This window comes from Lepus europaeus, chromosome 13, assembly GCF_033115175.1.
Source record: "Lepus europaeus isolate LE1 chromosome 13, mLepTim1.pri, whole genome shotgun sequence".
Classification (NCBI taxonomy): domain Eukaryota; kingdom Metazoa; phylum Chordata; class Mammalia; order Lagomorpha; family Leporidae; genus Lepus; species Lepus europaeus.
In genome coordinates this window covers 93,921,638-93,947,360 of record NC_084839.1, presented here as the reverse complement: position 1 = coordinate 93,947,360, position 25,723 = coordinate 93,921,638, and the positions used below count along the sequence as shown (strand labels likewise).

At 39.2% G+C, this 25,723-nt stretch overlaps 1 protein-coding gene across 1 annotated transcript in view; it reads right to left on the bottom strand.

Annotated features, from left to right (window-relative positions):
- MRPS9 (mitochondrial ribosomal protein S9) overlaps nt 1-25,723 on the bottom strand; it is an 82,217-nt gene that overhangs the window by 16,450 nt on the left and 40,044 nt on the right. The window contains exons 3-5 of the mRNA XM_062210024.1: nt 10,916-10,978; nt 10,797-10,827; nt 6,947-7,026 (exon numbers count right to left, since the gene is read on the bottom strand). Coding sequence (XP_062066008.1) covers nt 6,947-7,026; nt 10,797-10,827; nt 10,916-10,978 — 174 coding nt within the window. The remainder of the gene's footprint in view (nt 1-6,946; nt 7,027-10,796; nt 10,828-10,915; nt 10,979-25,723) is intronic.

Below are 25,723 nucleotides of genomic sequence, written 5' to 3'. Positions count from 1 at the left end.
ACCCTGGCACACGGCCTGTCACTGTGCACTGGGCACAGCCTGTCCGCAGCCATCCTTCAGGTGCTGTGGTACAGGAGTGGCAGAGAGCTCCTCAGCTGTCTGGTCCAGAGTGCTGAGGTCCACGAGGGCTAAAGTCCGCGAGCGTAAACACCTTTCCCCTTCTGCAGGGAAATCCGAACTAAGAGAACGCCAACAGTAATGAGACTCCCTCCTCTGCTAGTCAAGGCAACCATAACAACAATCATGAACCTGCTTTGTAGGTAAGTTTCCAGCCCAAGTTGAAGCTGCCATCATTTTTAATGCTTTTTGGGTAATTTTCACTGTACGTCCATATTTTTATTATAATTTTTTTCACCATGCCATTTCCTATTATTACTGTATTTAGATCCGCAATAATTTATAAATGGTGCAAGTAAGATACTCTGCAAAAAATGTGCAAGAGAAAACAACCTATGAAAATACATGTCAAATTTCAGACACGGTAAATTCTATTCATTTAAGGCAAATGCTTATAATTTGATGGTTGTAATCCATCAAACTACACAATGCTCATCAAGCTACTCCTTACATTTCTCTAAATAGGAAAATATATGTAAAAAGTACCTAGCCCAGTACCTGACCTGTGTAACGGACAAGAATGCTGGCAGGGGTGAGGGATGATTAGTCATCTAAGCCATTTGATTGGTGCATCACTTCCATGCTTTATCCTCCGCATAATAAAACCATTCTGGAGATTCTACTTTGGTTAGTTAGAGACAACAGTTCTCTGGAACATAGACTCTATAGCTTCAACTCCCTGAAGAGATATGTTCTAATTTACATCAAAAAAATCCTTGAGGGTATAAAATATGCCAGGAACTGTCAACATCACAGATTATCACTGGTAGCTGCTGGTATATTGTTAAGTTTCCACTTAATTTTTAAGGGACACTGGAGAATTAGCATGACCCCACCTTCACTAAGTTTATATACTGTATTTAATAGTGTAATTTTCAAATATGACAGGAATAACCCAGATGTGAAATGCTGAATCATTAATCACAGCTATGATTAATATTTCATAAAATCAAAGCAAGCCTATCCACCCCTCGTGTCATCAGATTTCCATAATGTATGAGTCAAATTTAGAAGGTGCCTAATTTGAAAATACCAGATGCTCAGGTTGCAGAAAAGAAATGCTGAAGCTAAATCCTTCCAAGAACATGAGCAATATGATTTTTAGTATCCCTCTAAAATCTGTTTGGGTTATATTAATCATATGGAAATTCCAATTTTAGGAAGGGTAAACAATAACACTTCATGGGGGGGTGGCAGCACAAGAGAGTCAATTATATTTTGGTACATAAAATAAATAGTAGCAAACTAACAGTAATTATCATCTTAGATACCAGGGCAGTAACCTACAATTTGTGTTTGATAAAGAACTCACAGGAAATCGCTTTTTAAAATAACAACCTTCTAAATTTTCTGGCCACTAGCATTTACAAAATCAAATGAGGTAAGTCTAACTACAATTCAGAGAGGTTTCTACTATGCATTTAGAGTTTCAAGTGACATCTCTCTATTGTGGACCTCTGCTACTGGTCTGTGACTACAATCTGCTATCCAGTCGACATCATGTCTCACTATTCAATGTGAAAAAGGAAATATTCTCCTGTGTGGGTCTTCTGGAAGTATCACCCAATGATGACTTCACAGTGCTTGTAATTCTGATTTTTTTACTACATTTTTACTACTCAAGTTGAAGCCCCATGATATATCCTAACAAGTGTACCATTAGAAAAGAAGTAATTTGACTAAAATCAACACAGAGGCAGTAAGAAATTGAGTTCGTTTTTTTTATAAATGAATTTTCCTAATTGTTACATTTGGAGCACACAAGATATACAATGGGAATTATTCACATGCAAAGAGAATGTACATTAAAGATACTTCTAGAACTGCAATTTCCACCACTGAATTAATTACTGAATTAACTCCTGCTGTCAAGAAGTCTTAAAACAGCATGCAGATAGACTTCAAAACCAGTCCACAGCTTTTTAAACACAAGCACTTTACGCAGCTGTGAAGTATTTTACACTACCTCACGGTGAGAAGGGGCACTATGTTAGTTCCATTTTTAAAGATAACAGCACTACATCCAAAGGTTTTGAATATTCACCCCAAGGTCACAAAGAGGACCTAGGAACATCAGAACTAAGCAAGGTGCTCAGTCCCCAAGGCTACTGCTTATGGAGTCTGGGGCCCCCACTCCCCGCAGCGCTGCTGCACACACACTTTAAGCAGCAGGTTACTTCTGTCGTTGACAATAAACTACAGAATCTCCAAACAACTCGAGGGCTTCTTTCAACAAGATGAACAAACCCTGTTTATGCATAAGTTACAGGTTTAGAATTAGTTGGTTTTCTTTCATAGTTTAAACTTTTTTTTCCCGATTCAGTAGAATAGTTTCAGTATATAATTTATTTGTTCATTTTGTACTTTTTTGGGAATATAAATTTCCTTAGTGGTCACACGATTTCTTCCATTTCAAGAAATACTTGCATAATATTTCATCACTTACTGTAAAACCAGTCCTGAAGTATCGTTTTCTATGATGCTAAATTCCCAGTGCAGTTCTTACCGCCCTTCAAGATTGGGGTGAGTGAAGCTAATGAGAAATGTCATAAACGCTTTGTGTACTGGGGCTGATACCAGACCTGAAACGGAGCAGACTTTGTTATTTCTCTTCGGAGGAAGCATTTTGAAGGTTCTGTGCAGCCCTTCCCAGGCACTGGTTCCATGGGACTTGGGGAGGTGTGCTGGGCCCCCGCGGTTCTGTGGTCTTGATCCACAGAGAGTCAGAGCAACAGGTTTCCTTCCCCAAGGCCTTCACAGAGCTTCTGTCCTGTTGGGTAGACCCTCACTAGAACTTCCCAGTATATAGTGTGAGTATGCAACTTTCCAAACTGACTGCCCTCCAGGATCCCCTTTTTGGAGGATGTTTCCTACTTGGGTTCTGCAGAGAGCACTCTGGCAAAAGCTGTTTTCAGATGTACTTGACTGAGTCAGACACATTTTGCAAGAGGACTCCCTCTTCAGAGCCAAAATAGTCACTTCCCATAGTGAGTTCTAATAATTTTCAACTCAATTTTAATAAGCGAATTTTAATTTTCTCAAAACATATCTATTGGTAGGTAAAAAATACAGAGTTAGCACTTTTCTTAAAGGACCTGCAAAAACCGAACAATGATTATCAAAGCCACAAGTGCCTTGCTCGACCGTACAGTGGTCCGTTCCCTCCACCGCCCGCCTGGTCAGCCTGGACAGGATCAAGCACTGTGGTCCATGAACACAAGGGCAGCCCACCCTTCCGGCACAGCCCACTCTCCACTCTCCTGAAGAGTGTACTCGGGTCTCCTGGGTTGGTCACAACTCAGCATTTCTTCTGTACAGTTTTTTTTTTTTTTTCTGCATAGACACATATATCCTCTTCAAAATCTTCCCTTCCTTTATACCTTTGCTTAGTTGTTTGAGGAAATTTCTTTTGTTGTTGTTCTCTGTTCTTCCTTGTGCCCCCGAAACCTGAACTAAAGCCCTAAATCATGTCTGAAAAGCAGAGGGTCCACTGGTGAAATGGCTACTTGGGAAATGGGAAGCCACCCACTTCGGGTGAAAAAAAAAAAAAAAGTAGCCATTCCAGTGCCGTCAGACAGTACTCGGTGATGCTGTGAGAGACTCAGAATGTCTCCTGCTTATTAAAAACTACTTCTTATTAGGAATTACTTTGTCAGTAATACCTTTTTTCATTACGCATGCATGTATTACTAGCCATGGTAAATCAAATGGATTTTTTTTTTTTTTTTTTGACAGGCAGAGTGGACAGTGAGAGAGAGACAGAGAGAAAGGTCTTCCCTTTGCCGTTGGTTCACCCTCCAATGGGCCGCCGCGGTAGCGCGCTGCGGCCGGCACACCACGCTGATCCGATGGCAGGAGCCAGGTGCTTCTCCTGGTCTCCCATGGGGTGCAGGGCCCAAGGACTTGGGCCATCCTCCACTGCACTCCCTGGCCACAGCAGAGAGCTGGCCTGGAAGAGGGGCAACCGGGACAGGATCGGTGCCCCGACTGGGACTAGAACCCGGTGTGCCGGCGCCGCAAGGCGGAGGATTAACCTAGTGAGCCGTGGCGCCGGCCTCAAATGGATTTTTAACAACTTTCCCAGAAACCTGAAGACACGTGGACTATCATATCCATAGAAAACAGGAGTCCCAAGTGACCTGCAAATGAATCTTTAGAGTATGACACATGAACAAAGTGTGAGAAACTCCCTAGGTCAGCACATTTCTCTTCACTTTATATATTCCTACCATGCTTCATTTCTGGGCAGGAAAAACAAATTGTATGTTTTTTGTTACCGTCATCGTTCCTCCAAAAACCTCCCCACTTTACCACAAAACTTGGGTGCACTAAATATAGGCCAACTGGAAACAGTATTCGCTAAAGCTTTACATATTGTCCTTAACTGTTAGCTTTATCAGGACTATTCTTGGTGACTATAAAGTAACATATAGTGACTATATATTACTTATGTAATATATGGTCAGTGACTATAAAGTAATAGATAGGCTTAAGAGACAAACAGCCTCCTTAGCACCATACAGGCAGATGAACTGGTATCAGAAAGGTCTCCTCGGACAACGGCACACAGGCTCCGGCCTGACCAATGACCTCCATGCCTTCCACAATTACTGCCGGTCAGTGTTTGCCTTTGAGTCGTTTACCAATACAGAGGAAGACAATTACATCAACAGAGACAAATGGTAGCAAACAGACTCATTCTCAGCTCTTCAAAGCCTGCCAGTCTTCTGGGGCCTCTTCCCGAGCTGTGGTGAAGATGGTACAATGACACTCAGAGAAGGAACCCTACCTGCCGCCCTCAGCACCCCCTACCCTGGCTGCCCCCTGGCTAAGAGCACTCAGAACAAAGGCGACAGCAAGTGCACCAGCCGGTTCAAGTTCTGCAGTTGGACTTTGCAGGCGGTAACTCACTTCACTACAAAAGCGCTTCTGCAAGCTGCGCTGGGAATATTTAGGCACCACCGCAAAACCACAGTATCTCCGATGACGGGGATCTGCACTGTAATGAAACAAGGCCGGTGCGGTGGCGGCAGAGGTAATTAATGACATGTGCCATACACAACGCTGATGCACCAGTACAATATTTAGGAATTACTGAGATGAACTGAGACATAAAAGCCCAAGGAACTCTGCTGTATGTAATGAAACCTGTATTCCTCAAAAAGCAGGTTTCTTAATCAGACACAGTTTGAGATTTTAGTCAAGAGTATGGTAAAGCTGTCTCTGCTGAGAAGCCATCAGTTTCTTGAGCAATACCTTTTTACAACACTTAAACAAACTAAAAATAAAGTTAGGCCTCTTACACAATGTGTAATTTCTTCATTATGATGGAATGCAACAAAACATCTTGCCCTTGGGTTGCTCACTTTCAGCCAAAACAAATGCAAATGGCTTGTCAGATGACAGCTGCTTGATAAGGCTCCTCTCCAAGACCTGCATGCTTTACTTTTTTCCGTGAAACTTGGGATGAAAGGCAGAAGGCAGGAAGAGAATTAATGTAGCATACAGTCTAAAGGCAATGCTACAACCGTGATTAAGTAGAAAAGTTAAAAGGCACAGATTTTCTACAGCTTCGCTGCGTGCAACCCATCCGTGTAACAAGTTGACAGGCCTAGCGCGTCAGCTCCATCATCCCCTCCGACAGCTAAAACGCAGCATTGCATCCCTTTTCAGAGAAAATTTGCGTCTGCACCATGAAGCGTTGTACATTATTTCTTAGCACTGCAGGGGGCTCAAGTCCATATGGAACCTTCACAAATATTACCACAGATCAAACCAGCGGCGTCTGGAGGCAGATTTGACATACCTATTTAAATGAACAGCGGGGGTCCTCCCGGCAGCCTCGGGCTGTGCGGGAGAGAACCTCGTGGAAGCCTGAGCCGCAGCTCCATTACTCAGCAAAGACACACTCTGCATTTATCATTCACTTCATTTCTGGCAGGGCAAGGAGCTCATTTGCCCAAGGTCAACAAAGAGGGAAAAGAAGGTTTTCTTTTTTTTCCCCTAGAAATAAATGTACCTGACAAGTGGGGATTTTGTCCTTTGGGTTTGTGGAGCACACACACACACCAGATACCTTTAAAAAGCAGAGAAAATGTGTGCACTGATTCAAACCATGGACATCTGACTGGGGACTGGGGAAGCCCAACAACAATTTCTATAACTTAAGAAAAACATATAATGAAAAAACACAAAGTTTGGCATCATGTTCTAAAAATAAAATGGGTCCTGCCATTTAAAAATCAGTACTGCTGAACGGCCACTTTTTTCATAGCAATTCTGGGTAACTTCCAAATTTGCACACTATCAAACGCTCACAGCTCCGGAAACAAAACAAAACCTGTTCATAGTACCCTCAAAGGCAGCTGGAAGTCAAAGTGTAATAAAATATTTTCTGAGCTTGTTTTCTGAGCCTAACTTCTAAACTCATAAACTGCACTAAACTCTGAAAGGCAAAAATTGTATATAGCAAAAACAAAGTACAGACAACTATTTGATTCTCTCCCAAGGTACATGCCTCTAGCGTTATACCCTTTCCTTACCTTGGAAGAACACACACACTGTTACTGAGCTGAACATCTATCTCCTAACATGATTTCAATTTGAAAGTAAAAGCATTGAAAGGACAAACCATTCTGATATAAATTCTATAAAGTTTACCTTTAGCCAAAACGAAATAATAAAACTCAAAGCCTTTCATCAGCACAGTCTTACCTCTGGAAGGTAAGCATTAATAAAATACAAGGTAAATTCAGAAGCTGAGAAAAGTCTCCAGCACAGGCTTGTAGCTTACAGTTCATATTCTTGATGAGAAATCTGATATACTTACATGCATTAGTGCGTAATATGATTGCTTGCCAGTATAGAAGAGAAAATGAAATGGACGGCCATCTTCTCCCCACTGAATTGCTAATAAGAAGCCAGATGAAAACAAATAAAAATATGCACAGAGATAGATTCAATTGCAGTTATGAGATATGCTTAACAACTTGGATTAACTTTTAAAACACTAAAAACTGGTATTTAGAATTCTACTATTTTGTTTGATACTTAATATTTTGTACTTTTAAGGGAAATACTGTTTATATTTAGTAGAATATTCCTAAACATTTCTATAAAACTTTTTGTAATTTGCTTTAAATAAAAAATAAAAACATTGGGTTTGGCTGTAAGTACAGTGCATTCCCATACACTTCAAAAGGAAGACTGACAGAAGTCAATAATGGGTACATCCAGAGAATTTGAAACAGGCATAACAGAACAAAGAAAAAACTAAAGAATGCCTGTTTCTACACCCTATCATGTTTCAACCCCATGGAATCTTCTGGAAGTTTAAAACTTCCACCACACCAGGGCTTCAAAAAGGTGTTACATATAACTCCTTTTGAAACAAAGAGGGCTATTTAAGTCTACTAATCACCAGACAGACTTATAAATGGACTTTACTATTTTACTATAGTAAATAAGCTAAATACTATGGCTACATCCTTTACCCATATTTCTGCTGAGTTCTCTGATTCCTAAAAATTCCTGTATATTAAAGGTTATCGCTTCGGTCTATTACATAAGTTGTAAGTCGTTTTTCTCAGGCTGCTTTTGACTTCTGTTATGGTATCTTGCCTAATCAAAATTAAAGTATGTACGCGGTTAAACCTGTCACTTTTCCTCCACGGCTGTGTTTATTACCCGTCTTTTCATCCTTGATCCCACTAAGGAGCCTTTTAGATATTCTCCTCCAACTGCCTGTCCCCCTCCCCAGGACATTTTAACACCACAGATACGCTGCTTATCTGCACATATAGACAGTGGTCCTTGAGAGAGCCACAAACTGTGGTCCACAGCAGGGCCTCCTCACCCCTATGAACCAATCTTCTACCGCACTAAGAAAGTACACTTTAAGGCTTTCGGCTATTTTCCTAAGTTTTCTTCTGGGATTTTTGTGTATTTCATGTTTAGATATTTAATCCATCTGGAATTTATGTGTGTGATGCAGAAATTCAAGCGTCACTTTGTCCAGAAAGAGAACCATTATCTTTGTGCTACAGTTCTCGGAATCAGCCACCCTTTCCTCGGAGAGCCTAACTGTACCGCAGGAAGGATGCCTTTCTTTTCTGAGGACAGCTACCATCTGACACAGCCTACTTTAAGAGGATACGCTAACACTGAAGAGCAAAGGTCCACAATAAATGGTGAAAAAATGTCTTCATGAGGTGTTTTGCTTGAATGTAAAACCAGATTTTTCATGGGCGATTTAAACACTTTCCCAACATCACTGTTATAAACTCCATGAAATTCTACATATTTTTCAACTCTGTAGCTTCACTGTGCAACTGACTTTCATTTTATTGTTCAAGTGGCAGGTCAGAAGTGAAAGGCAGGACCAACATGGCTGCAGACAATTCTCTTAATTACTGTTAGGCTGGAAAAGATATTTGAGGTGGTCACACCACAGACATGTGTGAATGTATGATTTTTCAGTTTTATAATTTTCTATATAAATCTCATATGTATTATTTTATATGCATTACAATTTTGCTCCTTTTTATACGGCCCACCATTCCGTTATTTAAAATAGGTAAGAGATTTCAAAATAGATTACTTAACACAAATAACACACTCTTAAGAAAGATTAAATGTTAAAATTCCTTTGTGAGAGGCAAGGTGAGGGTTTATTGTTCTGGATTCTTTCTGTGCATTTATGTATGTGTACCTTCATGAGACAGCGTATTGGCTGCTTTTTTTTAAACAGTATTAAACTGTATTTACACCGCATACTAAACCATTTTTATTGGCTTTTCCTACCCAACAATGTCTCATCTGTGCCAATACAGCTAGATCTGGTTCACTTTTTACTACTTGTGCATCATTCCACGGTACGGTTCTGACAGTTCATTTAGCCACCCTATGATGAACATTTAGACGGCTTCCAATGTTTTACTGAAAGATAATATTTATAATTTTCATAATGGTGGTGACAACAGTCTCTTGTTACTGTTTTACAAGATATTATTTCTGATCATTGATGTAGTCTCAGATGTTCTTTGGCTACTTTTATTTTCTTCACTTATGAACTGCTTCTTTTCTTTTGCCTATTTTTCTATTAAGCTTTTTAAAATTTAATTTGTAAGAGTAAATTATTTTAAATATCAGGCCTCTGTCATGCATGTTTAATTTTCTAGTGTGTTTCTTTTTGTCAAAGAGTTTTAAATTTCAAAACAGATAATTTCCCTTCTTTTTCCCTTGCTTAGGGCATACTTATTTGTTATTTTAAAAACACTGACACAATGATTTTTAAAGCCTTGACCCAACTCTGTGATCATTTGGATACAACCTACTTTTAACATTCCATTAAAGGTATTAAGAAAAAAAGAGGTACATACACATGTATATTCTTATGTACATGTCTGTACCATATGTAAGTATACATTTTCTGCAGGTAGAAGTCAGTTTTTAAAATAGTTCTTGTCCACAAAAGCACATAAGCTCAGGGATAGTGTGCAATTCATTTGTTACCATTAAGCCCTCCGTGTTCACCCAATCGTCACTACGCTGCACTGCATGGATTTAGCCACCACAATGCCGAAATTGGTTGAATGATCATATCATCTCCCCATGATGAGCATTTCCTCTTGATCTATACTGTGACTTGGTTTTATAAAAGGTTGTCAATACAAAAATTCAGCACAATTTACAGTGAATGTTTTGAATTCAGATATCCAAATAATGATATTTTACTGAAATATCCTAACATAGGTTTTAGTTTATGTTTTCCATTTTCTAAATAAGCAATCGTAACATCTATGAATAATAATAGATTTTTCCTAATTTCTTTTTGTTACTCACAGCTTGTTTTTATTAGCCATTTTTTCCCCCTTCAAATCAGATGGGTTAAAACAAAAACAATCGTGATAAACAGAGGTGAGTTTAGCCTTAGTGGAATCAGGAACCAGAGCTGTGTATCAAACCCAGACATCCTGATATGGGATACAGGCATCTTAACTGCTAGGCTAAACGCCTGCCCCATTTCTCAGTCTTTTTTTTTGGTAAGACTTGCTTTAAACAGAAGAGAGTTTTTGTTAATCCAGAAGCTTCTACCTTTTAATAAGGGAAGTGGTAGTATATTACAAGTGCTACAATTTATCCAATCTAAAATTCATTGATATTAACAAAATTGGGAGGGAGGCAGCAAAAGACATTTTGTTACCTCTGGAGAAGTACCATTGCGGCAGCTTTCATACAGGCTTCATTTATTATCTCCCCAAAAGCTATCATCAACCCAATGCCATATTTTATAATTAGTCATGTCGAAGAAGTGAGGAAACAGGAAAGATGGAACACATTTATAAAGTTATCCAAAATGTTGATAACAAGATTCAAAATCAGGTATGAGTGGTAGGGGCCCAAGTACTTAAGTCATCACCTGCAGCCTCCCCAGCACATTCGTGGGGAGCTGGACTGGAAGCCCAGCAGGCACTCTGAAATGTGATGCGGGTGTCCCAAGCAATGGTTCTACCTGCTGTGCCACATGCCCACCCACCCTGGATCACTTATTCTTAGCTGCAAAACACTTTTTATGTATTTCATGAAGGCAACTCTTTAGAATGTGAGCAACTGCTGATATGAAACCTCACACTGCGGTAAAGAAAACAGCTATTTTATTCCTGAGCAAACAAACTTACCTCTTTGTTTTGGAAAAATCTGTTCAGGATGCTGTAAAACACATTAAAAGTGTATTAGATAATTAGTGTAACAAATAAAGCTGAGTGAAAATTTTAAAAATAGTAATTAAGATAACTACCTTCATTATTGGCCTGGCTCGTTTCTCAAACAAACCACTTGGCAAAAGGTAAGCAATAGCTCTCTGAAAATACACACAAAGGTTAATTAACAACTGTTACAAAAACAAATTGATATTATAACTAATAGTTACTGAATGCTTACTGTGTCACATATTGAACTAGAGTTTCATATACATTATCTCATGTCATAATTTTTCAAGTGGGATAATAAAATTACTATACATATGCTCCCCCCAAAGGAAAAACAAATGTAATTATCAAACTGGTTATTGACAGTTTTCAGGTGTCAGCTTCAAACATGTCACTCCTTCAATGTGATACCACATTTTTTAATGGAAAACTAGAGGTGCTCCTGGCCCACCTCGTGGTAATGTGTTCAAGTGCCATCATTCCAACTCCCAGTTGGTGTGCAAATACCTGAGACAAGCAGGCTCTAGGATGACATCCCATCCCTGAGGTCAGGTTCTTTAAAATGTTATCTATTTGAAAGGCAGAGTGACAGAAGTATTCCATCTGCTGGTTCACTCCCCCAAAGTCCACAATGCAGGGGTAGGGTGGGCTAGGGGTGTGGGGCCCAAGCACTTAGGCAATCTCCCACTGCTTTAGCAGGGAGCTAGATGGGAAGTGGAGCAGCCAGGACTCAAACCAGCGCTCCAATTTTGGATGCTGATGTCACAAACTGTGGCTTAACATACTGCCACAACACTGACCCCTACCCCTGAGGTTTTAATATACTCTTTCAACTGACACTGAAAAACTGATCCAATATCAACATGCTAATTTAGTAAAACATTTTTTAAGAAAAAGAAAAAGAAAGCTACTTTTCTTTTTTCCTTCCTTGCAGGAGAAAAGATAGATTACAAAAAAATCTATTTGAGAGGTGGAGGGACAAAGAGATACAGATAGATACCAAGAGTGAGTGCATGCTCTCATCTGTTGGTTCATTCTCCCCATGCCTACAGGGGTAGGACCTGAGCCAGGAGCCAGGAGCCAGGAACTCAATCCAGGTCTCCCGTGTGGGTGGCAGGAACTGAACTACTCGAGCTACCTCCCTGCTGCCTCCCAGGGTCTGCAATAGCAGGAAGCTGGAGTCAGAGGTGAACTGGGTATCAGATCCATGCACTCTGATATGGGATGCAAGCATCTTAACCCCAGGTAGACTTCTGAAATGATTCTGAGACAACTGATTGCCATTTGGGAAAGGATAAAACCAGATCCAAACCTCATACCACATAGCAGAATAAACTATGATTCAGAGCTGAACATGTAAAACAAAACCAAACAAGCACTGGCAAAATATATGGGTGAATTCCTTTATAATCTACATATTATAATACTGGTTAACTACGGCTCAAAATGCAGAAACAATTAAAAAACAAAGGAGATTTACTAAACTGCACTAAAAAACAAGGCTCAAATGTACTCATAACAATAAGAGTACAATTAAAACTACTGAGATAACTTTCCATCTAACAGGAGTAGCAGAGATCAAAAGTGTGATGACATGTTGTGGGTGGGCTGTAAAGAAACACTGACACAGTGCTGATGGATGGGTCAACTGCAACAACCTTAGGAGCCATCCCCTACTGTCTCAGGGTACACATTAGCAGGAAGATGGAATTGGAACAGGAGCTGGGACAAGAAACAAGCATTCCATATGACATGTGGGATTTATTTATGGTATTTATTATGGTACCAGTGCTGTGGTGTAGTGGGCTAGGCAGCCACCTGCAGCGCCAGCATCCCATATGGGCACTGGTTCACATCCTGGCAGTTCTACTTCCAATCCAGTTCCCTACTAATGTGCCTGGGAAACCAGCAGAGGATGATCCAAGTTCTTGGGTCCCTGTACTCAAGTGGGAGACCGGGAACAAGTTCCTGATTCCTGGCTTCAGCCTGGCCCAGCCCTGGCCACTGCAGCCATTTGAGGAGTGAACCAGTGGATGGAAAACCTTTCTCTATAACTCTGCCTTTCAAATAAATAAAAGCAAACTTTTTAAAAAAAGATTTTAAAACCCCTTGCACAATGCTGACACCCCACCACCACCCACCCATTGGTATCTTAACAATTGCACCTACTGGCTGGCTCAGATAGATTCTTTTTGCAAACATAAAATAAGGACAGAGTCAACATTCATAAATGTCACTATCTTTTACAGGCTAGATGCACCTGGAGGAGAGGCACAGGGATGAGGGCAAGATTCCTCTGGGTATATCTTTGTAAAAACTCAAACTGTGAAACACGCAATGTTTTACATATTAAAGAATAAAATCTGCAAAAGAAACTAAATATGTAAATGGAAACAAATTTAATTTTTTTAATTTAAAGATTTATTTATTTGAAAGGCAGAGTTACAGAAAGAGGGAGATACAGGGAGAAATCTATCTGCTGGTTCACTCCCCAAATGGTCGCAATATCTGGGTCTAGGGCAAGCTGATGTCAGGAGCCAAGAGCTTCATCTGGGTCTCCAACATGGGTACAGTGGCCCAAGAATTTGGGCTATCTTCTGCTGCTTTCCCAGGCACATTAGCAGGGAGCTGAATTGGAAGTGGAGCATCAGGGACTCAAACTTGTACCCATATGTGATGCCTGCATTGCAGGCAATAGCTTAACCATTATGCCACAAGGCCAGCCCCAACAAATCTAATTTTTACGAATACAAAATAATCAAAAAGAAATCTCCGGAGCTGGCACTATGGTGCAGTGGGTTAAAGCCCTGGCCTGAAGTGCCGGCATCCCATATGGGCACCAGTTCTGGTCCTGGCTGCTCCTCTTCTGATTCAGCTCTCTGCTATGGCCTGGGAAAGCAATGGAAGATGGCTCAAGTCCTTGGGCGCCTGCACCCACGTGGGAGACCGGGAGGAAGCTCCTGGCTTTGGATCAGCGCAGCTCCAGCCGTTGCTGCCATCTGGGGACTGAACCAGCGGGTGGAAGACCTCTCTCTGTCTCTACCTCTCTCTGTAACTCTTTCAAATAAATAAAATAAATCTTTAAAAAAAAAGAAATCTCCAATTTTACTTGGTTGGCTTATTATCAGCTATAATATTGGTATAATTTTTTGCATAAAGCAAATAAGTAAATATATTTATTTATTGTAGAAGGGAAAGTCCTATTCACTGATTAACAACAGAGTTAATTGACACTATAGACCAAATAGACCTAATGGATATCTACAGAACTTTCCATCCTACAGTTGCAGAACACACATTCTTCTCACCAGTGCATGGAGTTTTCTCTAGGACAGACCACATGGTAGGCCAGAAAGCAAGTCTCAGCAAATTAAAAAAAAACAGAAATCATACCATGCATCTTCTCTGACCACAATGGAATGAAGCTGGAAATTAACAACTCAAGAATCTCTAGAACATATACAAACACAAGGACACTGAACAACATGCTCCTAAAAGACCAGTGGGTCATAGATGAAATTAAAAGAGAAATCAAAAAATTTCTGGAAACAAGTGAAGATGACAATACAACACATCAAAACTTACGGTATACAGCAAAAACAGTGTTAAGAGAATAGAAACTCCAGAAATCAACCCACGCATCTACAACCAGCTTTTCTTTGACAAAGGAGCTGCAGTCAATCCCTGGAGCTAGGACAGTCTCTTTAACAGATGGGGCTGGGAACTGGATCCCCGCATGCTGAAGTACGAAGACCTCTAGGTTACACAAAAATCCATTCAAGATCGATCAAAGACCTAAATCTATGACCCAATACCATCAAATTATTAGAGAACATTGGGGAAACTCTGTAAGACACTGGCATGGGCAAATTCTTGGGAAAGACCCCAGAGGCACAGGAAATCAAAACCAAAATTGACAAATGGGATCACATCAAATTGAGAAGCCTCTGCACTGCAAAAGAAACACTCAGGAAAGTGAAGAGGCAAATGACAGACTGGGAGAAGTTGATTTGCAAACTATGCAACTTATAAAGGATTAATAACCAGAATATAGAGAGATCAAGAACCTCCACAACAACAAAACAAACAACAATTAAGAAATGGGCAAAGGACTGCAACAGACATTTTTCAAAAAAGAAAATCCAAATGGCCAACAGACACATGGAACACTATTCAGGATCATTAGCCATCAGGGTAACGCAAATCCAAACCACAATGAGGTTTCACCTCACCCCAGTTAGAATGGCTCTCATACAGAAATCAACAAACAACAAATGCTGGCAAGGATGTGGGGCAAAAGGTACCCTGATCCACTGTTGCTGGGAATGTAAGCTGGTACAGCCACTGTGGAGCACAGTATGGAAATACCTCAGAAATCTGAATATAGACCTACCATAAGACCCAGCTATCCCACTCCTGGGAATTTACCCAAGGAAAATGAAAGATGGCCCAACTCCTTGGGCCCCTGCACCAACATGGGAGACCGGGAGGAAGGACCTGGCTCCTGGCTTTGGATCGGCGCTGCTCTGGCCGTTGTGGACAGCTGAGGAGTGAACCAACGGATGGAAGACCTTTCTCTCTGTCTCTCCCTCGCACGGTCTGTAACTCTACCTCTAAAATAAATAAACAAAATCTTTAAAAAAAAAAAGAAGTTATGGGATATATGCACCATGGAATACTACACAGTGATTAAAAAACATTTTTAATTGTTTCATCTGCAACAAAATGGATGCAACTGGAAAACATTATACTTAGTGAAATAAGCCAGTCCCAAAAGGACAAATACCATATGTTCTCCCTGATCTGTAGAAACTAATAGAGCACCTAAAAGGCAATCTATAGAAGTGTAATTGACACTTTGAGGTATGATGACTTGAACAGCCCTCGTCTTGACTGTTGAGGAATAATTTTTTTCTCACACTACTTGTTGGGACTCTTTACTTGGTATAGAGTTAATCATATGTGTATAAAGTTAATTGAAAACAGATCTTATTAAGAAATAAGAAGGGAATAGGAGAGGGAGGAGGAAGAAGGGTGAGAGGAGGAAGAAGGGTGGGAGTAGGGTAGGGTTGGAAGAATCACTATGTTAGTAAAGCTGTATTTATGAAATGCCAGGGGTGGGGGAAAGTCACTGACTGAAAGATTACCTGGGAATAGAGAATTCACACAGACTCAAAATACTACCCTACAGATAATTCATTAATGAAGAAGAGAAAATGCTGGTTTTACAACAGAAAGGTTTAGTGGTTACCAGCTTTATCAAGGGATCAGTCATATCATCATCAGTAGCAGTAAGACAAACTATGTTCCTCCTTTGGTGATGCAATGAGAAGTACATGACAACACCCAAGCGGTGTGCTTTATACATTCTACATCTTATTATTGGGCAGCAGTCAGAAAATCAGACAAGCTGCCTGGATTCTACAAAAACAACTATCAATAAGGATATATTACAGGAAAGCTGAGGAAATTTAAATACAGACTATATAATAAATGATATTGCAGAATTATTATTACTATATTAGGCGTGATATAGCATTGTGGGAGATAACAGTATGAAGGTTGTTAAATTTAGGGGTGAAGTATATGATATCTGCAATTTTCTTTTTTTTTTATAATACGAATTTTCCCTAAGCTTTTGTTTTTTTAAATTAATTTATTTGAAAGGCAGAGTTCCAGAGAAAGAAAGAAAGAGAGAGAGAAAGAGAGAAACAAAGAGAGAGAGAGAATATATCTTCCATCTACTGGTTCACTCCCAAAATGGCCACAATAGCCAGGGCAAGGCATGACAAAGCCAGGAGCCAGGAGCTTCATCCAGGTATTGCACATGGATACCAGGCCCCAAACACTTGGGCCATCCTCTGCTGTCTTCCCAGACACATTAGCCGGGAGCTGGATCAGAAGTGGAGTAGCCAGAACATGAAACAGCATCCATATGGTATGCAGACACTGCAACCTGAGGTTTAATCCACTGAGCAATAGTACCCATTCCAATATTTGTCATCTTCAATAGAAAAGTCAAAAAATTATTTTATATAGAGAGACAAAAAATGTGGGTAAATGTTAACAACTGGAAAATCTGTGAAGTGTGTGTGTGTGTGTATTCACTGAATATTCAAACTTTCTGGAAATGTGCAGAGCATCAAAATGAAAAAGTGGGAAAAATGTTAAAATTTTAATAATAATAAATAAGATCTTAAACCTAACCTGTTCAGCAAGGTTATCACCAGCCTACAATACTTAGGGCCGGCTAGACTCGAGGCTTTCTTCTCATAGTCCCACTTGGCAGCCTCAAGGCTGCTGGCATCTCAGCACAGGGGCTACTGAACGCAAGGTCTGGGTTAGATATCACGGGCATTGGGGCTGGCACTGTGACACAGCGAGTAAAGCCGCTGGCTGCAGTGTGGGCATCCCATCTGAGTGCCAGTTTGAGTCTTGGCAATCCAAGCTCTCTGCTATGGCCTGGGAAAGTAATAGAAGATGGCCCAAGTGCTTGGGTCCCTACACCTGCGTAAGGGACCTGGAGGAAGCTCCTGGCACCTGGCTTTGGACTGGCCCAGCTAAAGCCATTGTGACACTTGCAGATGAACCAGTGGATGCCTCTAGTTCTCTGTAATTCTCTGCCTCTACCTCTCTGAAATTTTGCCTTTTAAATAAATAAATAAATGGAATATCATAAGCACAACTCTTCAACTTAGAGTAAACTCACCATAATAACAAGAGAAATACTCGAGTGATTCTCAAACAAGTTCCAAGCTGTCACTGGGATCATTTTCAAATACAAAAATTATTGTTAACTTGGGTGACCACTAAATAGAATTCCAGAGGGAAATCAAATTGAAGAATTACATCCTCCAGTTGGATTTCTCATGAAAACGAAGATTTAAAAAAGTTACAAGGAGTTAATGGTGGGAGCTGAAAACAAACCACCAATTGAAAGATGTCTAGGACTCACAGGCAATCTCTTCCTTAAAAACATGGAAACTAGGGGCCAGCGCTGTGGCAGGCAGGTAGACCTGCCACCTGAGAACAGGCACACCATATGTGTGACAGTCTGAGTCCTAGCCACTCCATTTCTGATCCAGATTCCTGCTAATGCACCTGGGAGAGCAGTAGAAGATGGTCCAAGTGCTTGGGCCCCTGCACCCATGTGGGAGATTCAGAGGAAGCTCCTGGGTTTGGATGGGCCCAGCTCTGGTCATTGCAGCCATTTGGGAAGTAGATCAGTGTATAGAAGATCTCTCTCTACCCCTTTCTCTATAACTCTGCCTTTCACACAAATCAGTCTTTAAAAAAAAACAAAAACCAACAACAACAAAAAAGGAAACCAGACAACAGAAAGAGATGACTGAAATTCAACTGAAAGATCAAGTAATGTGAATTTGCCTTTTTAAAAGATCTTGCTTAAAAGTAAGTTAAAAATATACATATTAATTTACAATCCTTCACTATATTAGGTATTACAGTATTAGGTCTTATACCAAATACTGTGGAAAAGCTCTGTAGAACAAGACATCAAGTCAGATAAAAAGCAACCTTGCAAATTCAGTAAAAAAGAATGAAACAAAGGATGGCAAAAAAGATCAAAAAAGGGAAAGTTAAAAAAAAAGGATGGCAAAAGAGGATCAAAAAAGGGAAAGTTAAAAAAAAAAAAAAAACTGCTTTAAAACCAAGTAATAAAGCATACAAACCAGAAAAGACACACTCCCAGAATTCTGTCTGTCCTCTGTTTAGTATGCACTGGATAGTACTGACACAACCTAACCTACTACTTCTATTTATCTTCTATGGGCAATCTATACAGGTGTTTTGGTAAAAGTTCTGAAGCTAACAAGGGACTACCTGGCTTTAATGAAAAAATAACCTGTTTCTTTCTGTGTCTGCTTAAACTCCTAGTTAACACACAGTTGGTAAAATGCAAGTAGGTGAATTCCCTTTTGAAATGAATAGCAAATATTTACAAGAATAAGAGAATTTTCAGTGTTAGTATGTTATTGAAGACCCTTTAGTGGGCCGGTGCCGTGGCACAGTAGGTTAATCCTCTGCCTGTGGCGCTGGCATCCCATGTGGGCAACAGTTCCAGTCCCGGCTGCTCCTCTTCCAATCCAGCTCTCTACTGTGGCCTGGGAAAGCAGAACATGGCCCAAGCGCGTGGGCCCCTGCACCCGTGTGGGAGACCGGGAAGAAACTCCTGGCTTCATATCGGCACAGCTCTGGCCGTTGTGGCCATTTGGGGAGTGAACCAATGGAAGGAAGATCTTTCTGTTTCTTCCCCTCACTGTCTGTAACTCTACCTCCCAAATAAAAAAAAAAAAAATTTTTTTTTTTTTAAAAGACCCTTTAGATATATGTTTTGGGAAAAGAATTTTGTGCTATAAAATTCTGTAAAGTAGGAAAATCTTTACATTACATTATAGAAATCAGAAGAAAGGAAGTAGTAAATATGAGACTAGGATAAAATTTTAACAACATATGCTCTTCACTGTGTTTTATTATGAGCATAAATAGTATTTTTCAGATCCTACCATTCCCAGTGATTCTGATTTGTAAGAACATCAACTTCATCAGGTTATTGTGAAGGTTAAATATTTTTGAAAGGACAGTTTGTAAAACAGGCATTTGATAAATGTTAACTATAAAAAACATTTCATTTATGTAAAGCATAATATTTCCCATATTTTAAAATTTATAAAATACAGTTTAATCTTTATTGTTATTGCTAGAATGTCCCAGCATAAATGTAATACATATAAAATACACCTGTGCATGTATATGGATATAGTCATATAGGCACACACAAGTCATGAATTTTTTGTTCTTTCATAATTTGCAACTATTTTAACAAATCTTATCATTCTACCCAGATAAAAGCAACTATTCAAAAATGTCTATTTATACTTTAGTATTTTGAACTGTGTTAAAAATCAACTCTTCAGGCATTTTGGATTATTTCAATGGAAAATATTTTAAAAATGGCAGTATTTTAAAAGTACTTCTAAGTATTATCTTTCTTTTAAATAACAAGGAAAAAAATCAGAATTCTTATTGGAGAAGAAATTAAGGAGCAGTCTTTTAGCCAACACTGTCCAAGAGAACTTCGATGATGGAAATATTCTATAGTAGCCCATGTAGCTACTGTGTATTGGATATGTGGCTAGTGTGACTGAGGAAGTAAATTTTCATTTTATTTTATATTCATTAATTTTAATAAAAATGATCACACCTCACTAGTGGCAACCATACAGCTCTATACTATTGTAACCAGTTGCCCTCTCAGACTGCTTTCCCATAGCACTAGCCCTGATACTAAGATTTCACCTTTTTACCCAGGGTTACATAGCCCTAACTCAAAGGCAGAATAGGATAAATCAGCTGATTGGCATACACTGTACTATTTTTTAGTTCAAAACGAATGAATGAATGAATGAATAAATAAATAAATAAATAAATAGCTTAGAATACTTTTATCTTTTTCTGGTGTTTTTCCTTACATGCTGTTCAGAAATATCTATATTAGCATGATAGATAATAGAATTTTAAATATTATGATAGGCAAAATTAAGTCAAGCAGAAAATCACTGGAGGAAGGTGATGAGGGAAATAACTCTGAATGTTAACTTATTTGTTCATTCTTAATGTCCTTTGGTTTCCCAATGTATGTGCTGTGTGTGGCACTTGCTAGGCATAAAAAAAAAAGTACCACCAGCAAGTAGACCAGGTCCTCAAGTATTTTTTTTTAATTAAAAAATGATTTATTTATTTATTTGAAAGGCAGAGTTGGAGATAGAGAGATGGAGAGAGAGAGATCGATCTTTTTTTTTTTTTTTTTTTTTTTTTTTTTTTTTGAGAGATCGATCTTGCATCTGCTGGTTCACTCCCCAGATGGCCATAACAGCCAGGGATGAGCCAGGCAAAAGCCAGGAGCTTCATCTGGACATTCCATGTGAATGTCAGGGGCCCAGGTCACTTGGGCCATCATCTGCTGCTTTTCCCAGGCCAACAGCAGGGAGTCAGATTGGAAGTGGTGCAGCTGAGACACAAACTGGCACCCATACTGGAAGCTGGCATCGCTGGCAGCAGCTTTACCTGCAATGCAGCAGTGGTGGCCCCAGTCCTCAAGTATCTTACAATTAGAAGGAACTGACTTTTCACATCTGAATCAGGGTTTGGTCTGCTTGGACCAAGTTTACAACCAAGAGAGAAATAACAGAAATGTCCTAATTACCTGAAACCAGTGCTTTCTCACTTGTAAACAACCTATATGAAAAACTTAAAACACTCAACTCTTTCACAAAATGTCCATGTATCAGCTGGGATTCAATTTCACAAGAAACTTCAAAATAATATTGCTAGCCAAATAGTTTTGCTTGTGTGGCTTAGCATTTGTGTTTAAAGAGACCAGATCCACATCCAGATATCAGAAATGAATACGAAATCCCTGCGTTACTCTCTGATTTAGGGTTATTGATAACTTTTTCTTTCAGTTTTAAATTTACTCTGATGAAAATCTGGAAGCAGTTTCTGCAAGCTGGCACTGCCATCTCCCTTGAGAAGCCACCTCCTGCTGGAACCCTGTCTTGATTCCCTTTCCCAACGACTCCTGTTTTCAGCATGAAGCAGTCCGAGTGATCACGGCCCAGTCCCCTAACAGATGTTAGGGCCATTCTTCTTGAGGGGGGAATGTGAGGAATCAGATGGGTTAATAGGCAGTCAGGGTGTCCCTTAGCCAGGGCAGAAGTACAAGCCTGCCCACTCCTTAAGAGCTTTCAAATTTACCATGACAACAGCAAGGGAGTGGTCATTCCATCCTCCTGAGCTCACAAGTTACCTATCCCACCCTTCTGGATGGTTTTTTGTTTTATCATGAGCAAGCCAGAAAGGATAAAGGACTGCAAAATCAGATCTTCTGATGGGTTTTGTCCCTGACTTGTAACTGAATGTCAATCAAAATTGTACTTTTAAAAACCCCTGTGCCACGGGGTTCTTCAGGTTTTTTCCTCTCTTTGAGTCACAGAAATAGAAAACAAAGAGCATAGCTCTTGGCTTAATTTTTTCCATATTAAGTTCTAAAATTTGTATTGAATTTAACTTGACAAAGTTCTTAGATGCTTTAAACTAGTATTATATTGAACAAAAGTTGTTACATATATGGTTTAGGTTCATTGGTTGGTTGGCCTTGGAAAAACAAAAACAGAAAGTTCCTGCTTCTTCCCACAGAAAAAATGGAGTATACGTCTAATGATGAGAACTCTTTTCGGCACGCCTTGCAGGCTTAACCACAATCCAACACAGGAAAGTGCTGACAAGTAAGAAAGAAAAGAATGAATGCAAATTTTAAAGATCCATTTCAAAAAAATCATGGAGAAAAGTAATTCTCATTAGTAAACATGAGTTTTTACATTTTTAGCTTCTAACTAGAATACTTGTAATCCAACAGTTCCCTAAAGTGAAGGCAAAATACTTGACTGTATTCTTAAGCTTAAGTCAAAGCATAAAAGAACTGCAGACTGAACCCAGGAGAAGCACTGGGTCAGGAATGCAATCTCTATTAATTAGGTATCCCAGCTGGGCAGTGGGTTTGCAGCTGTTAACTTGATCAATGACTTACCTAAATGTCATCTCTACTGATTCGCTTATAAATTACCAGCAAGTGAGACTAATGTACAGGTGCTAATTTATTTAAACTGTTCTCTACAGTTCTACATAGCTTTATAAACTGCATCTGGCACCTAATGTTAGCTGTCAGTTGTACTTAGATATGCCTGTCCTAACGACTCTGTTCATTAGAAGTGAGCACAAATTATGAAATATTGTGAAAAATGATACATCAAATGGAATGGGCACAGCAAATCAATTAGAGAAACTTCATACAGCATATTCACACTTAGGAGAATAAAACATTCTGGTTTCAGAATGAGGTCTATAATACCAATTAAAAAGTAATTGGTAGACTTCAGCAGTGTTATATATCAATTTTCTGGCTTTCTTCCTGAAATTCTATAGTAATGCAGAAGTGAACTTTTAATTCCCAAATAAAGACATTAGTAATGTGAATGCAAGTCTGTGTTTACAATATTTCATATAGCTGAAATGTCTCCAATATAAAATTTATAATGACATGCTTAATTCAAAAAAGAAAAAGCAAATATCAGTGGTCCTCAACTTTTTCATGTGTACATGCCATGATTTTGAGGGTAAGAATTTTCGATAGTACATAGGAAAGGACTCAAAGGCTCAACAATACTAAATGGATTAGCAATTATCACTGATACCCTATTGTCTGCTGTAGCAGAACAACAGTGTTTCAAGGTCTGTAAAATTCCATACGCCCAGGCTGTACTATTCACCCAGCAATCCTTCAGCCATGGGGTCAACAAGAAGTTTCTGCCCTCACTCATGGGCTCTGTTCTTTACAGTTTCCATATACAAAACATCTCCTTCCAAACCTGCTTCGTACTGCGTAACAAAACCCACCTGGCTCAACATTCCACCTGCGATTCCTCCTAACAGGAATATTCCCTGTTACAGCCAAACATAATTTTTACACACTGACTGGCATTTGGCAGTAATGCATGAAAGGACCACGGTGTCAAGGCCTATCTTCACAACATTCGGCATGCACTTAAAACACGTGCAGCACAACACTACATACACTCCTAATTACTGAAGGCTCCCTGTTTTGCCTCATGTGAGATCACCTGAGGTTGTTAGTAGCACCATAGTGTTCAGGGGGTAAAAGAGATAGGGTATTTCTGGTGATTTAAGAAATCAGGCAAAAACAAAATATTTTGAAATATAGAAAATCTGTACCTGCTAATGTGTAATTTATTTCTGGTTAACTTGCTGTTTTACAAACCAAAAGTAACCTTATATAAATCTAAAAAGAAGATTGAGTATTAATTATAAACAATTTCCAAAAACATTCCAACAGGTGTATCACTGTAGCCTAATAAGTCATCTAAATGATAGAACTTTAAAATAATTATCAACAGTGACAAGCAGAATTACTTTCATTCAAAAGTTTTATATATCACATTCCTTTTCATCTTATCAATTCACATCTGTACTCTTTAAGTAGCCTTATTAAATTAAGGAAACATTAGCATGTAAGATTAGGTAGGTCTAATTTTCACACACATACTGTATTCAGTGAGGTTAGACTGCTATTCAAACTCAGTCCTCGGAAATAAAGTTGTAAACTGAGAAATCAACGAGCAGACGGATGAAGAGCAGAAAATGCTGACACAATTCATGGATTTTCCTTGGTAGGGAGGGCATATAGGTCACTATGCAGAGTCCAGTGGCTCTCAGTTTTAATTCACATGCTAACAAGTTTAGTTCTGCCAGAAGGATGGCAGGCAGGTGAGGCTACAGGAAGTCACACGGACATCGAACAGGAGAGGAGATGACAGGAATCAGCAGCCAGGCAGAGCAGCACCGCTCAGCACAGGGACAAACCACACTGCGCGCCCCGTCAGGGTGAACAGCTAGACTAAAGAGGAAAACGCTGACACTCACTCTTCACTTTGCACATTCTGGCACTAAAGGCTGCATTATATCACTGCAATCTACTGTAAATAAGGCTGGGAGGCTACAATTTAGAAAATGTTAGCCCAAAAATTAACCTTTGAAAGTGCAGAAAGAACAAAGTCTCTGGATACAGAAAGAAAGGCCCTGTACAGCCTTGGTATCTTCAACAATAAAAAGATACCTAGCCAATTAGGTTTTGATAAAGATTAAATGTGGGAACGTGTACCAGGCTCCTAAATAGCATCTCACACATACACAGGTCTCCAGTACAGGGTAACAGTTTTCACTACAAGTAACAATTAAAAATAAGTTTCCTTTAACCTGAAAATTCATTTTGTGAAATATCTGATTTGAATACATTAAATAAGAGAAAAAAAATCACTGTACCTGGTTTCAATTTACATATTAAAAGTCAAACTATATACTAAAAAATGTGCTAACTTCTAAATATGTAACAATGGCAATGGAAGCTTAAAATATTTTTTTGATTTGGAATAATTTCTTGATTTGGGATATTTTTATCTTCAGAAATAACAATTTTTCCACACAGATATCTAAATAAGACTCATCAGCTATACTGTCTCTCTTTTAATTTACACGCACAATTGAATATTACAAAAATAATAGCTTCAGAACATAAACGAAAATAGGAATTGTAATGGCCATACAATTTTAATGTTTTTGACACTGACCTCTTTTGCTTTTACAACTACACAGATGCCAAAGGGGGTCGGCTTAATTTTTAAAAATGCCAAAAGGGCTCATGAAATGTGAGACCCAGTGAAGCCAATCAATCATCTGTAGCCAAGTCTAGCACTGCAGAATCGTCACTGATGTCCAGCAAAATGGCTGACCCTCACTTTCACGTGGGCTTTCAGAAAACGAACTAGGTAAGACAAGACAACAACCTAACAGGAGACAGGCAATCTCTCCTTTATTATCAATCAATGATGAATCAATGAACTCAACAGTATTTCAGATAATTCTGCCCAACATTCAACTTCAGGTGGCACGGAAGATTTGTGTGACAAAGGCCATTGGAAAACTACTAAATTATTCCAGTTATGGTAGATTATATTTATGACTATTAATAGCAGTCAGAAAAATGACACATTGTGTTAATCTCATGCTCCTTAGTTATACTCTCAGCTAGCTAAGCAGATGTCATTATTTTAGGAAAGAGAAAAATCAAAGGACAGAAAGCTGTGACACTGCAAGGAATCTCCCAATTGCAAATCCTGCATTGTTCTACAATCACTTCAATTATAATGAAGTTATAAAAAAGAAAAAATAATCAATTTAATAACAAGCTTCTACATATTCTACATTTATATTCCTCACAAGAAATTCAACTGCATTATGGAAAA